The sequence below is a fragment of the Rissa tridactyla genome, chromosome 4 (genome assembly GCF_028500815.1).
Source record: "Rissa tridactyla isolate bRisTri1 chromosome 4, bRisTri1.patW.cur.20221130, whole genome shotgun sequence".
Taxonomy (NCBI): Eukaryota; Metazoa; Chordata; class Aves; order Charadriiformes; family Laridae; genus Rissa; species Rissa tridactyla.
In genome coordinates this window covers 74,295,421-74,307,425 of record NC_071469.1, presented here as the reverse complement: position 1 = coordinate 74,307,425, position 12,005 = coordinate 74,295,421, and the positions used below count along the sequence as shown (strand labels likewise).

The following is a 12,005-nucleotide window of genomic DNA, read 5'->3' as shown; positions in this document are numbered from 1 at the left end:
CTGCAGCAGCATCTCTTTGTGCCCAGCTGCTAATGCAGTGCGTGATGTTCTGCAGGAGAGTGAGGATAGAGCCAGCCAGTCAACTGCAGGCCCGGAGTGGCACGTGGAAAAAAACTGCACCAATATCAGGCACCAAATCGGAATAACACACAGAAAAAATATCAACACGACTATCCCACAAAGCTGAGAACTACTATTTTGTTGGACTATGTTAAAAACACCTTTATATTTATTACAGTTTGGGGAGAAAAAAAACAATAAGAACAACCCCTGCGGGGACAATAAAAATTCAGTGTATGTGGTCAAGGACAATGTAGCTGTGCAAGAGGTGCAAAAAGCTAAGCAGTGGTATACATCGTTTACTAGCACAGGACTGCTAATCCTTCCGTGATTCTACAAAACTGAGAGGAATGGGAATCTCATCAGTTATCTAAACAAACCTAGAAATAATTCTGGAATGCACTGGGGTAAGAAAAACTAGAAAACCTCTAAAGCATACAAAACCCAAGGAATGCATTGACTGCCAGATGGATGCCTCCATGCATTAAGTACAAGGAGCTAGATTTCCAATTTGCAAAGCAAATATTCAGTCATCATAAAACCCATAAATCGACATATTGTCAAACAAAATAAGGGTAACTCATTTAATTACATGAAATATGTATCCAGCAGTAAACGCCAGAGTCAGGATTGTTCCTTAGCCATTCAGTATTCACTGTGAATGAACGAGACCTCAATCTGTATTTTGATACAAACTGAAATTCTAGCAAACTTTGCCTTTTTCCTGACGCAAAGATCTGTAACCTACAACATCTGAATATCATCTCCTGATTAACATGCACTTCACATAATACACATTTGGAGAGTCACACTCCTTTTGTCCCATCTCCTCTTCCCTTCCACTTCCTCCAACATAAAAGCGGGTATGTAAAACCTTTTATTTGATCTAGCAGAAAGGTTTCACTTCTGGTCCCCTTTTTGATAAAAGTCAAACGTATTGGGAACAAATGAATGTTTAGTTATGAAGAATGAGTAAAACATCCATAGCTGGTTTAATTTACGGCATCCGCTTTCTGCGGACAAAATTGCAGATCCAGAGAGGAAGCGTGGAAGCCTTTTCAGCGGGTTCATCGCCACCGAACCAAAGATGAAAGTGGAAAGTAACAAGTGATTCAGTACTTCAAAAACACTGCAACGCTTGACAATGATAATGTAAAAAGACTTGAATTCCATTATCCAGGTAATTACAGAATATTTCCGTTCTTGAAAGAAAAACAATACTACCCCACCACCGCATACAGAAAACCTGCTATCTGTTAAATCACTGCACTGCGTTGAGGATTATTACTCTTGACATGAAACTGTTATAAAAGCTACACCTTTGATGTGGTGGCAGTAATTTGGTGTAATTCAATTTCAAGTAGCTCCAGAATTCATCCAATACATACGTTAGCACAGCACAGCATCAGAATACCCCCTAATGCCTTAATTCTGGACACAGTGAAGTGTACAACCCGGCCAGATGACGCACCACTCACCTGCTCACTGTAGAGAACCTGGACGTTTTTGATAATGCGACAGTGCTTCTGAAGAATTGCTACAGCCTGAGCCAACGGCATTCCTGTAAATAAAAACAGTTGCATTTCTTCAGTTCGGAGACTGGCTAACTACTTTTTTTTTTCTTTTTTTTAAAACAGAAAGGTTACAGATGAGGTAACAGAGCCACCATCAGCAAACAGTACATTACAACAGAAAGGTATGCAATCAACAAATAAGCCTACTTGACTCATGGTATCAGCACAGACCTGTTCTTTGAAACAGAAAAGTCATTGTTTATCTACCAGTTTGTTAGGCATACGTGAAAGAAAAGTACCTCCAGCTACAGAATTAAGCTGCAAAGTTCAGGCAGAAAAAGCACAGATCTTTCTACAAGCCACGTGCAAAATTTTCTGCTTCTTGGGGTTAATAATCCAATAACCGATAAAACAGCCCATACCAAACACCACTAGCGCTGCCTAGAGCGTTCTTACACACACGCAGTAGGCTCCTGGACTGCATTTTATGGCATACCCTTTATCAGGCTTGATAAACTACTGAGCAGTCATACAAGATAGACACAAATATTAAAATGGAGCAACGACTCTCTTCAGACCTGCCAGGCTGCATGAGCTGCCGATACCACTACATTTGTGTCAAGGAAGGAACTTTATCTTCTCAGTTTACAGACAAGATAAACATACTAAACAATTTGGTTCAACTGAAGTAACACACTTAATAGTCATTCACCCTCTAACATGATTTCAAGGGTGCTTTTTTTTTTTCCCCCTTTAGTGTATATCTTATCTTTATGGCTATAAATTTTTGAAAGTGCAATGAAAACAGCTGATTCTGCGGAAAGAATAGCACCGCGCCATCTCATCCTTTATCACACTTAAAACCTTTGTTGCCTTTCCAAATGAAATGTGATTGTATTCTTGGACTCAAAACAGGCAGTTATAAAGAGAGGTTATGAGCTTTTAATTGTGAAGTTTTATTTCCCTACTAATTGCTGCAAGTCAATTTAGATTAGTTATCTGACATTTCAATTCCCTGTTCTTTTCTATTTCTACTTTTTTAAATGTTAAGAAAGTTGTCTTGATTAGGGAAAGTTTACCACAGGATCTACACTTTTATTTAGGTACCAGTTCAGGCATTGAAAGTTTTTGTTACTAGCTACACCTCTCAAACTCAGACCAGACATCACATTCAAAAGCAGCTTTTAGACATTATCTACAGTACCAAACTGAGATAATTCCCTCCCTCTCTCCATATGTGTGTGAGTGTGTACATACATACATATATATATGTGTGTGTATATATATATTCCACACACACAAGTAGATCACCATAGGGACTACTTTCATATTTAATATTAGCATAATGCTAAAAAAAAAAATTCTTTTCACTGTCACACTAAACTAAGTGCCTGTTGCGCCCATACATTGCAGCTTTTTTGCAGTTACGAAATAAAGTTTTGGCAAAACAGTCTTAGAGATTGGAACTAGTGATTCAACTTGTAAATACAACATAAAAATGTTTCTGCAAAACTGTTTTTTCACATTAGCCCATAATCCTGAAAACAATTCCGGTTTTGCAGCTAGAAAATATACACCAGAAGATGGTATAAAAATCAAACAGAACAGTTATTATTTTAATAACGGTAATAAAATTAAAATGCACAGAGCCACAATAGAGAAGCACTGTTTCCTATTATCTAGGAAATAGCAGTTGCTTTGTAGTCTAAGCAGTTGAGTTTTAAAGACAGTTATTATGTATTAGATAATATTTTAAAACGGAACAGAAACATAAATAACAGCAGGAAGCTAAGATCAAAGACACTGCTGTGAAAATTTTACATTTCTTAACCTAGCAAAAGCTAGAATTCCAAAAAAAAAGTAAAGATGATTTAAAAGTTTAAAACCAATTTTCAAAGTCAGTATTTCTAGGAGACTTGCAGAGGTAAGACCGTTAGCTTTTTTTAAAAAAAAAAAAAACCAAACAAAAAAACCAAACAAAAACAAACAAGTGGCAAAGGCTGAAGGAAAGCCAGGGAACAAGCTGGCAGAATCTATATGCCAATGGCAAGGGTCAGAAGTAGGTACAGTTTTCAGTAAAAAAGCATGTAGTTAAAAAAAGTGCACACAAACACGAAGTTCAGTTTGTCGTCCGATGTAAACTGATGCAATCTTGGGCTGGTAAGTGTGCAAACAGATGGCTCATGTGACTCTCTTACTCAGAGCTTTCTCAAGCTGTGAACAAATGGACATGGACTGATTCTGTTTAGCTTTCAGCAACCGAGAATCAAGCGGGTTTTGCCATGCAGCTACGAGTAGCGACTTAAGTTCTCCAAGAACAGCCCGCAGAACCTAAAACACGTGTGGAGGAGCCAGTATCCTCTCTGTGCCTCCATCAGCAGAGAGCCAAAGGAGGAGGAAAGAAACTGGGTTATTTTTCTCCACCCTTCTCACGCACACACACACACACCACCCTCTTTTCCTCAACATTCGTCAGCCTTCACAGTCAAAGAGAAAAACAAAGAATTCTTTTTCCCCTGCTCACCAGTCAGGGGGAATGGGGAAGCAAACGTGGTTTCCAGCACATCAGACAATCAACCAAAGCGAGCCATGGCAAACAACGCCCACAAAGACCAGTGCTAGGTCTTCCTTATCACAGACTTTTCCCTTTTCTAAATGCTGGAGTGATACGAGCGACACAAGACGATCCTCTCACATACACTGGTCATGGACAAAATGGCTTGAAGCATTAGACTATGGGCCTTCAAGGGGAGGGTAGAGGAGTGAATAAAGATTAAAAGAGAAGAATACAAGAAAATCCAAGAGAAGATGAATCATAACACATTAAACAAAGAGAAGTGAAACTTAGTAGGAAAAGAAAGTATAAAAAGCAAGAGAAATGCAAGTATGCCTTAGAAATTATACATCTTAAACGCTAATAATACAGCTATAGGCACTACAGAACAAGTATTTAATTGTTCTCTGGTAAAAAGCAGGAATGTAGCCCAAGAGGTGCAGTGACACAGGTATCTAATTGAACACAAAACTCAGCCTTGGTTAAATTTTTTATGCTCTGGTCACACAGTGAGTCAACACTGGAGCCAGAAACAGGATCCAAAAACTCATGTAAAAAATTTTCCTGGCATTTCCCCTCAGTCATCTCCATTGTGGGCACACCGCTGGGAGCCAGAGTCAGCAGCAGTTCAGGAATACTGCCATTCGTTCTGCTAAGAGCAGATCTAAACAAACCACAAGTAGAATACCACTGGCAGCGAGAATCCCATTTACACCGGCGCTTCCAGCCTCGTTACCACTAACACAGCTGAACCAGCTTTATCAGCAGGGACAATTTTCATACAATATCGCGAGCGCAGGACAAAGTTAAGTATCCTAATACCTTAGTCAGCCTCCTGCTCTATACCAGCAGGTCATGCTAATTATATATTAGACACATCACGTGGTGTCTATGTTTACTCCAAGAATTGCAGCAGAGTTTCCTCCCTCTCACATCCATGCACGTCTGTGAGTGTGTACACATACACAGAGACCCAGTATATAATTTTAACCGTGAGATTGCACTAATGGACTTCTTTGGGGGTCTCTCTTCCCTTTTTTTGTGGTTTGGGGGTTTTTTTGGGGGTTTGTTTTTTTGTTTGTTTGTTTTTTTAAGAAGGATGGGGGAAACCAGTACTATGCATTTCAAAGATCGTCAGGGTATGTTATTCAAGACAGCATTTCTTTTCAGGTAATACAGGCACTAAAGGACCACGAAAGGCCACGCAGAGCTGAGAGAGCACAGTAACATGCCAGCGGTACAAGGAGGTCACCAGATTTCAAAGGGTGGGACCTGAGGTACTATAATTAGCCTCCAAAAGCCATTCTAGCTCTCCCTGTAACCATCCAGTTGTACTTGACTCTGAATCCACAGTAGCATAAGCAGCCCTTTGTGTTTGATGGGTTTCATATAAACAGCTCCACGTCACAGTACCGCTCCTTTGGTGTGACCCAAGTTCACAGAAGCTGCGTAACAGTGCTTTTAAGGAACACTCTGTCCCCCTGCTGTCACAGGTGACAACAGCAGCAGCAGAAGTGTAGCTCAAGTTCTGGCAGCTGCCCTGCAGAGCCCTGCTTACATTAGCCAAACTACTACCATTAACTGGGCTTTAGACAGCGCAACAGCAAAGATGGGAACCTGAGAGAAAGAGCCCAGTGCTGATATCCCAAACAATCGCTTGGAAAATGCATCAGTATTTTCTGAGAGTTTTAAGGACTACCAATATCTGCTTGAAAACACAGGTCATCTGAAGAATCCATACCATCTGAGCTACATTTAAGTGCCCTGAGCTGAGCACCAGCCAAATTTCCATCAGCTGGGGGAAAGTTCTTTCTCACTGCAGTAAATAGAGCAATGACTGGTAAGGAAGGAGCTCTCAGAGAGATGAAAAAATAAGATCATAGGGAGAAGAAATACCTGTTATCTAACCCTGAGAAAACCTCTCAAAAGTTTACTTTCGCCACTATAATGACGCAACCCAGCAATGACACAAATAAATTGTGAAACTCAGCTACTGATATTTACGAAGGGTTTGTACAGAAAAGCACAATATCTATGCTAAGTATTATCACGCAGTTGAAGATGCTGGTATCACCTGACATACATTCAGGTGACAGTCAGTAAGTACGTTCGTGCCTCCTCTTTTAGGAGTTAGTTAAAGAAATTACTAGTCTAAGATGGCAAAGCAAAAACAAGGTGAGTAGAAGCAAGCACACAAGCTGATAAACAAAGCACAACTCGGTGTGCAAAAGTGAACCGTGCCACTATATGCCATAAGGGAATCCTTGAAGCTCATACACTAGTATTTTTAGTGACAGAGAAAGGTGAGCTTTAACTCTCTCTCCCTTTCACTCTTGTGACTCCCTGAAAGCGCTGGGACAAACCTTACGATTGTGAGGGGATGAGAACACCCCCCCCCCCCCCACTCACACACACGGGGCAGCCTGGCGAGCTCGGGGACACACACACACACGCACGCACAGAAAGAGACTTACCCAAGGTGAACTCCCATTGCTCGTTCCCCAGAGACCGCTCGGGTACCACCTCCAGATCTAGCATTGGCTCAGGTAGCGCGGAGGCCGCGGGCTGGCACGGCGGGTCACCCGGTGGCAGGGCCGGACCTCTGAGGGAAGCGGGAGCGAAAGAAGCTGCCAACCTGCGCCCCGCTGTCCCCCCAGCCCCACCGGCGGACAGCGCTGAGTCACACCGGAGCCCGCCGAGCCCGGGCACCGGCACCACAGCGGACAGGCCCCCCCCGCCCCCGCCATCGCCTCACGGCCCCGCCGCCCGCGCCCCCCCCCACCCCCCCGCCGCCCTACCCGGGCCCTCCACAACGCTTGGGCAGCCGTCCCCCCCGGGGGAGGAGAGGCTCGTCGCCGGGCCCGGAGGCACCGAGGACGGCCCCGGTCCGGCGGAGGAGGGGAGTTGGGTGGGAGGGGGGGGGTGGGGGAGTTGTAGCCCCCCCCCGGCGCGGCGGGGCTGCGACTCACCTCACTTGCGGCTGCTGAAAAAGTGCTTTGCGGCTGTCGTCAGGCGAGCCCGCGCGCGGGGCGGGGAAGGGGGCGGGGCCAGGGGCGGTGCGCCCCGCCCCCAGACCGTGGGGGAGAGGGGAAGGTGGCGGCCTGGGGAGGGGGAGATGCGGGTTCGAGTCCCGCCTCGGTGGGCGAGCGCTGCCCGGGGTGTCGGGGGGGACAGTCCCACTGCCACCCCCTGTCCTTGTCTCCAGACGAGTGTCAGGCCCACAGCACCAGCCCTAATTACGCCGTGTCGCAGCCCGCCACGGTAAGCTCAGGATTAAAAAAAAAAAAAGAAAAACAACAACAAACCCAAACCAACCCAGTTGTATCCAGTTTTTCCGGTTGAAAGGCCGGGGTGGGGGAAGGAGCCAAACAGAATTAGTCAGTGGCACGAGCGAAGTTACCCGAACGCACTCAGGAATGACTCAGTGAGGAAGAAAGTCTAAACGAGGTCATTGGCCTTGCAATGTTATTCGAGAAAACAGGGGGAGGTGGCCACCCCAGGGGCTGCGGTAGCCAAATCCCCAGCTTTTTTCTCCTCAAGAAGTCCAACCTTTCCCCTGGGGTGGTGGTCGCCGTACGCGAACCTGCTTTGCTCAGACCCAGGAGGAAGACCCCAGAAGCCCCCGGGTGGAAGCAGCTGGCATCCACGCAATGAACGAGGATAACGGAGCTCTCCCAAGATGCTGAGATGCTGCCACCTCCCGCTCGCCGCCACCTTGGGCACCCCGCGTCGGGCCATCACCCATTTATACAGCGGAAGCTTGATCCAAGATGAGCGGCAGCAGGTGAAGCCTTGCCCAACGTAAGGCAGGGAATTAAAAATAAACCTGACAAACCCCAAGGGTACGGGCTGGTGGCAGCCTCACGTGAAGTGACGCGTCCCCTGGAGTGGGGCTGCACAAGGGATGGGAAAGCCAAGAGGGTCCAGAGGCTTTGGAAGTGGCTGTAATTCCTTCTGCTGGCAGGTCGAGGCTCCAGGAGGGGCAGGGAGCGGTGGGAGAAGCACTTTTCCCACGTTTATTGGAGGCTGGTAGCAGAAAAACCTCCCCTCGGGCGATACCCATCTCCCATCCCCTCTCCTCTGCTGCATCCCTCGGGGCGGTGATGCTCGGTCGCGGCTTGACCCCACCATCGGGTGCTGCCCACGCGCCCCATCCCATGTGCCCGCCACGTCCCACGGGAAGTCTGCCGCAGGCCAGCACCGTGGCACAGAATATCCGTGGCACAAAATATCCACGGCAGAGAACATCCATCGCACAGAATATCCCGCAGCGGGGTGGAAGACACCGTTTAAGAAAACTCCTCATGCAGATAACTGCAGAAGTTAGTTGCTCAAATTAAAAAAAAAAAAAAAAAAAAAAAAGAAAGAGAAAACCAAAATTCCTGCTAGGTTTTTCCACCGCATCTCCTTCCCACCAGCAGCCACGCGTTCACGTCGGACACTCCGCGTGCTCTGCTCCCTAAAACCCAACGTGTGCGGGCTGCCTGCGCACCGCTTCCAAGCCAGCTGCCAAGAAAAGCCGTATCCATTGTCCTTTCAAACAGCTCCTTTAAGGAGCAGTGTGTATAAATACCAGCGGGCGCAGTCGCACCTCTGTTTCCATGGGCAGCCCGAGCTGTCGCTGGCGAGGGGCAATCACGGCACTGAAACACAAAGCTCCGTCCCGCCGTCCTCAGCATCTCTCTCCAGGTCACGGGGCTGTCAAACGAGGCCAGATTTTAACGTATGCGGCGTGGAGCGAGCCCTGGGGAAATTAGCTTTCCCTTGAAGTCAGCTGCACAGTGCTCTATTTATTATTCATGCCTCGCTTGCTTTTTTTTAAAAAAAAAAAAAAATAACCTAAGCACGGTGACATCTTAATATGCTGAAAAGCGCAGAAGTGCTGCCAATTTTTTTCCCCTCACTTGCTGACAAGTCTTTAGTGGCTCAAAAAAAGAGAAATTAGCCTTTCCTCTCCCGGGAGCACCGGCTGATCCTTCATCGTGAGCCACCTGCAGTGCTCCAACTCACCATACATATATATATATATATATACACACACATATATATATGTAAAATATATATATATATAGTGACATTAGTGTGTGTGTGTGTATATATATATATGGTGACATCCATAAGGAACATACTTGAGAGAAGGAATACCCATCTTGTGCGCCCCATTTATTTAATGGGACAGGAAGGACACCCCAGCACCCACTTTTACCCAGGCGCAGGATGCCCACAGCCCTCGGATTGGGATGCTGGATGGAAAAAGGGTGGATGCAGATCTGCCAGGCTTTGCAGAGGCTCTTCTCCCCCTCACTCCTGCGTGGGGCGATGCCCTTCGACCGCCCAGCGCTGCAAACCGGGGGACGCAACGGGCTGGGCTTTCGAGAAAAGGAAAATTCAGTAGCCTTCGAAAAAGAATATGGGAAGTACGGGCTGAATTCCCTGCGTGAGTTCGGAGATTAGAAAGGAAGGAGAAAAAAATGCCAAATAAAACCAGGGAAAAAATAAATCCTGAGCTAATTGATGCCCGGGTGACCCTCTACCCTGCCATCCGTTTTCAGCCATCACCCCAAGCCCCCGCCGCAGGCAGAGAAGGGCTCGGAGCTGCCGTCCTCACCGCGCTGGGGCTTCGCTCTTTAAAATAATAACTGGCTTGTTGACAGGGAGCCCTCACCCAGGGAGCCCTCACGCAGGGAGCCTGCCAGCCCCTTCCATGTCCCTGAGATTAAAATACACCCCCCAAATACCTGGGAGGGCAGAGGAAAGCTGCCGGGGGGCAGGCGAGGACAGTGGCACCGGAGACAGACGCGTTGGGTGGTTTCTGTTTGCCGGCTGTGACCCCCGCCTTGGGGGAGCGGGGAGGTCCCGGGGCGCAGGAAATCCCAGCTGGCGGAAAATCCCACTGCGGCATCCCTCTCCTGAGGGAGAGCGAGCGCTGGCGTGGCTGGGGACACAGCACCTCTGCCGTCCATGCTCACCACCGGGCCCCAGCTCGGCTTCCCCCGGCGCAGGAGAACGCCCCCCATGCACCCAGGGCAGGATTCCCAGAGGGGCTGGTTTCCTTTCAGACCACAGCTCTCCTTCCACTGGCTGACAAATAAAGAAAAAAATAATCCCAAGTCACGGAATCACAGAACCATAGAATGGTTTGGGTTGGAAGGGACCTTAAAGCCCACCCAGTGCCACCCCCTGCCCTGGCCAGGGACACCTCCCACCACACCACGTTGCTCCAAGCCCCATCCAACCCTCCCCTGGCTTTCTCCTTGCCCGGAGAGGCCAAGCTCTGCAGTGGGTTGGTTGGTGGTTTTGCACAGCCAAGACAGTGGTTCTAAAACAATCCCGGCTCCCCCAGCACCAGTTCTGCTGCTAACGCGGCCAGCCCCAGCGAGCTGCCCGAGGACACGGAGAAGTTTTCCCTTTTGGACCCCTCTGTGCTGTGGATCAGTCCCGGGGCCGGGAGAAGCCGGTGCCCGTGGGGATGCTGGGGACGGAGCTGCACTGCCCGTGTCCCCCATGGACCAGGCGTTACCCCCGGCTGGGGCTGGCGGAGGGCAAGAGCGGAGACCGATGGAGACATCCAAAACCAAACCCCCCCAGCGCGTGACACCAGGCGGGATGGCATTTTCAAGGCAGGTTGGGCAAAGCACCATCATTTTAGGAGTCTCCAGCTCTGAGAACCGGGGGGAAAATAGTTAGAAATGGAATATTAAAAAAAAAAAAAAAGAAATATCCTTCTGACTCTCCAGATTATAGAACAATTCCTGGAAAATACCCGAGGCCAGGGCTCAGCTCTGCAGATTATGGAGCAATTCTTGGAAAATACCCGAGGCCAGGGCTCAGGAAGCAATGTGTGGCTTTCTGAAAAGTAAAATCACTTTTTTTTTTGAAGGACTAGCTCAGTTGTTAATGTTTTGGACCAAAGGAAGGGCAGCGGGTGCATCCATCGGAGGTGATCCGGGTTCCCCGCTACCCAAAGGCTTGCGATGCCATCACTTTTTGGGGTGGGATCAGCAGCCGGAGGGAATTACTGCGTTTTTACTTGATTCTCCTAAATTCCACACCTCTGCGGGGAGACATTAGTGGAGAAGTGCTGGGCTTTGCAATCCGGCCGGTCAAAGGAAAGGGGAAAAAAAATGCAGAAAGCTACCAGGAGGGACCCAAAACGCGGGGCTGCAGCCATGCGTGGGGAAAAGCGGCGAAGGAAAAGTGGGAAAGAGCTGCCCTCTCCCGAGGAGACTTAACAGCGACACGAATCCCAGCTCTGCCCTGCGGCTTCCCAAGAAAACGCGCTGGAAACGGACCCCAGGCTTGGCAGCGCGGGTTCAGTGGGGGAAAAACCATTTGCTGTAAAGCTCTGAAGTTGCTCCCAATTTTTTTTTGGAGGTGCTTTTCCTGCTGAAAAGCTTTGGGTTCGCAGTTAGACACAGTTCCAAAACAGCGTTTGCAGCTCCACCGGCTGCAGAGCGAGGCGGGGATTTGCTTGTGCTCCTGGGGGAAGCGTGGAGACTACCCCATCTCTCCAGGGGAATTTATTCCACCTCTCCAAGGGGATTTATTCCACAACCCAGAGCCTAGTGTGCTGAGGGTCCCAGCGGGGTGGGCAGCACGCCCGGCCCCAGCTCGCGTCACCCACCTCAGGGGTCCCTGGGCGGGCAGGGGCTGGCAGTGCCGAGCCTGCCTGTTCCCAGAGGACAGCCCTGGCTCCGTTTATCCCTGGCTCAGCGCTTCTCCCCGCCTCGCCTGCACTAAACATGCCCTGCCGGGATATTTTCCATCACCCAGAACCCAGCCGGAGCGGCGGCCAAGGCTAACACGGGCAGAATGTGCAGCCTCAGCAGCCGAGGAGCTGCCCCGCTGCTCTGCCCGCGGACGCTGCAGCCGAGGGG

General features: G+C 48.6%; 1 protein-coding gene across 2 annotated transcripts in view; it reads right to left on the bottom strand.

Annotated features, from left to right (window-relative positions):
* Nucleotides 1-7,156, bottom strand: part of PHAF1 (phagosome assembly factor 1) — a 36,276-nt gene extending 29,120 nt beyond the window's left edge. The window contains exons 1-3 of one of the 2 annotated variants that reach the window (XM_054198206.1): nt 7,098-7,156; nt 6,603-6,730; nt 1,539-1,621 (exon numbers count right to left, since the gene is read on the bottom strand). In XM_054198206.1, coding sequence (XP_054054181.1) covers nt 1,539-1,621; nt 6,603-6,666 — 147 coding nt within the window. In that variant the 5' untranslated portion in view covers nt 6,667-6,730; nt 7,098-7,156. Of the gene's footprint in view, nt 1-1,538; nt 1,622-6,602; nt 6,731-6,926; nt 7,038-7,097 lie in introns of those variants that run through there. The other variant, XM_054198207.1, reaches the window with a different exon arrangement.
* Nucleotides 7,157-12,005: the final 4,849 nt, after the last annotated feature.